General features: G+C 36.6%; 1 protein-coding gene across 1 annotated transcript; it reads right to left on the bottom strand.

Annotated features, from left to right (window-relative positions):
* Positions 1–702: 702 nt before the first annotated feature.
* On the bottom strand, positions 703–1,843 carry LOC146430064 (syncytin-2-like). Its single transcript, XM_085076696.1, has one exon. It carries the CDS (start codon positions 1,841–1,843, stop codon positions 1,022–1,024), a length of 822 nt encoding a protein of 273 aa, XP_084932822.1. The 3' UTR covers positions 703–1,021.
* Between the last annotated feature and the right edge of the window lie 856 nt (positions 1,844–2,699).

Below are 2,699 nucleotides of genomic sequence, written 5' to 3'. Positions count from 1 at the left end.
ACTTGAAAATTATTCACATTCTCTCAGTGTCTCGCTCTGAATTCCAGACGCCAGCATTAATAGTCAGGATTAAGCCATTGACTTAATCTGAGCCATCGATCTCAGCTAGCAATCAGGGAGAGAGAGAAGGGGGGGGGGGTGTCTGTCCTGCCACAATCCACCCCTGTGACCCAAAGACACAACTCTTGTATCATGAAGTGACAGTGCAGGTGTCTCTTGCCTTCATGCTATAAAATGCACCCACGCTTTTTAATTTATGTATTATTGTTAAATTTTTGGTATACATTGTGTTTCCAAAATTGTATTATTCTCTAATGGAACTTTGACTATGTTAATAGGAAGCATTTGCTGTTGCTTCAGTTTATGGGCTCATGTAGTAGATTATGTAGCAAAATATATATAAAAGAAACATTAGCAGTAACAACTAAGGGATTAGTAAATATGACATTAACTTCAGAATGTCTATAGTATTTGGAGGCAATTTAACAAGTATTAGTTCATGTAGGATAGGTTGTTTTCCACCCCTTGAGTCTTGAGATTTTGGGAAAATCAGGAACAAAGAGTCTGTGAAGGTAGCTTCTTAGTTGTAGCAGCTGTAGCAGTTGTAGCTGTAGCAACAGTGTATGGTTGGTGAGTTTTTCACTCTTTTTGTGCTTTCCAGTTCAGTCTTCTTTCCTCAGTGGAGTTTAGTGTTAGTATATAAAATGTTAGACTATTCTATAATAATGTAAACAAATACACATAGAGAGGTAGATACAGAAATATATATATATACACTAGGTTTGATTATCCTAGGGGATACAATGAATTTTACTTAAAAAGGTAGCTATGTAATTTAAATTGATTAGGTTATATTTAGGATACAATCTCCTTTTCTTACTGTGACAATCAAGGTAAAGACATAAAGTAATACATGTGGAAAAATTATAAAGTATATACATAAACATCACTTAGATCTGCCAAATCATTTAGTACTTCAATAGCACTGAGTGAACAAAGCTAAATTTGGAATTTCTTCTTTTTAGAGACGTTGATTATTATTGGATTTACTTATTTTGTTGATTCCAATTTTGCAAATTTGAAGTATGATCCAGATTCCAATCATTAATGTTACAACTACAATTATTACACCAATTAGTTTCTTCATGATTGCACTTAAATTTGGGATCCATGAAGTTATCCAATCAAATAAATCTGGTCCTTGATCTTTCTGGATTTCGTGTAAAATTTTAGTGGTTTTCCTAATTTCCTCTAGATCAGTTTGTATTCTGAGGGTTTGATCTACATATACACAGCAGCTAGTGTTGATGACTGTGCATACTCCACCTTTGGAGGCTAATATCAAGTCTAAAGCCATTCGGTTCTGCTTAACCACTTTTGAGAGGCTGGTGACTTCTTGTTGTAAGGCACTGATTGCATCATTTGTCTGGTTTTCTATTTGTTCAATAACTCCAGATATATTTACTATTGCCTTTTTTAATTCAGGTATTCTTATCCATGGTAAGAACCCTCTTACAAATTTATGAAATCCAGTAGGCCTCTCAACCAAAGGATTTAAATTCCGTTTGTGTCTTGTAATAAAGGATCTTAGGTGTCCTCGGGGAAATTCTGATTTGTCAATAATGTCTATTTCTGGGACAACTGTACCGATGGTGCATATTCCTTCCCACATAGAGGGTAGAGCTTTTCTAGCTTGGTTTCTACAAAGCCAATAGTATCTCATGCTGTCTGGAATAGGCCACCATTGCGTGGTTAAAATGCCGTTTTTAGTTACGTCCAGATATGAATGGTACTCGGGATAAATTCCTACTTTGACACCACGGTTACATTCAGGTAATTTCATTCTTTCGTGTGAAGTTACTCCTGTTTCCTCTAGACATCTGTGAATACAGGAAGTTCTCACAGTTACAATGTCTATTGTTAGGATTTGTTGGTCTATAATGGTGTGACTTGCAGTTCCCCCCAAAAAGAGCATTATTTTGGCAGGAGGGATAATTGGAAAATATACCTGGTGTGGGAATTCCCTTCATTCGAGTATCTTCATCTGAGTGAATAGGAAATTGAGAACAGATCCAACAATCACTTCGATTGGCTATCAGAGTTACAGCTTGTACTAATTTGAGATGAGTGTTTCTTTTCCATGGGTCAGATAGCATTTGTTCTATTTGTGTTAGGTTAGAGTGAGCCATGGAAGTATTAACATTTTTCTCTGGTTTCCCTTTCACAATGACTAATTGCAAAGTTTTGTCAGGGTGGCTGGTGTGCCATTTAGCATTGCTAAAAACAGTCACTTGCAGGCATAAAAACATAAGCAACATTATCGTTAACATTTTGATTACAACACATTTACTGGTTGGTGTGCAGTCCCATGCGGTTTTCCGTTTATGTGGAATGGGTGTTGTTTGTCTTTAAGAGTCCAGGACTTTTTGAAGTTTTCACAGCCGTGTAGCAAGCAGTTCTTTCTCCTTTTCTTCTCACGTCCGGAGTACACGCTTAGCCTTTAATCTGGTGGGGATATTCTTAAATATTTAAGATTATTAGAGAAACTAAAACAACAGAATTTAAATAGTGATTAACATTTTCTTTGAGAGTTGTCATTCCCTCTGTTGGCCTGTAGTTGGAAATAGGTCGCTATTTTCACTGCTGTCACATGGGGGCAGTGTAGGGACGGTTTTATGAGTTTTCAGTGGCCAAACAGG

This window comes from Lichenostomus cassidix, chromosome 17 (genome assembly GCF_008360975.1).
Source record: "Lichenostomus cassidix isolate B80296 chromosome 17, HeHo_3.0, whole genome shotgun sequence".
In the NCBI taxonomy this organism is placed as follows: Eukaryota; Metazoa; Chordata; class Aves; order Passeriformes; family Meliphagidae; genus Lichenostomus; species Lichenostomus cassidix.
This window is presented reverse-complemented; position numbering and strand designations above follow the sequence as displayed.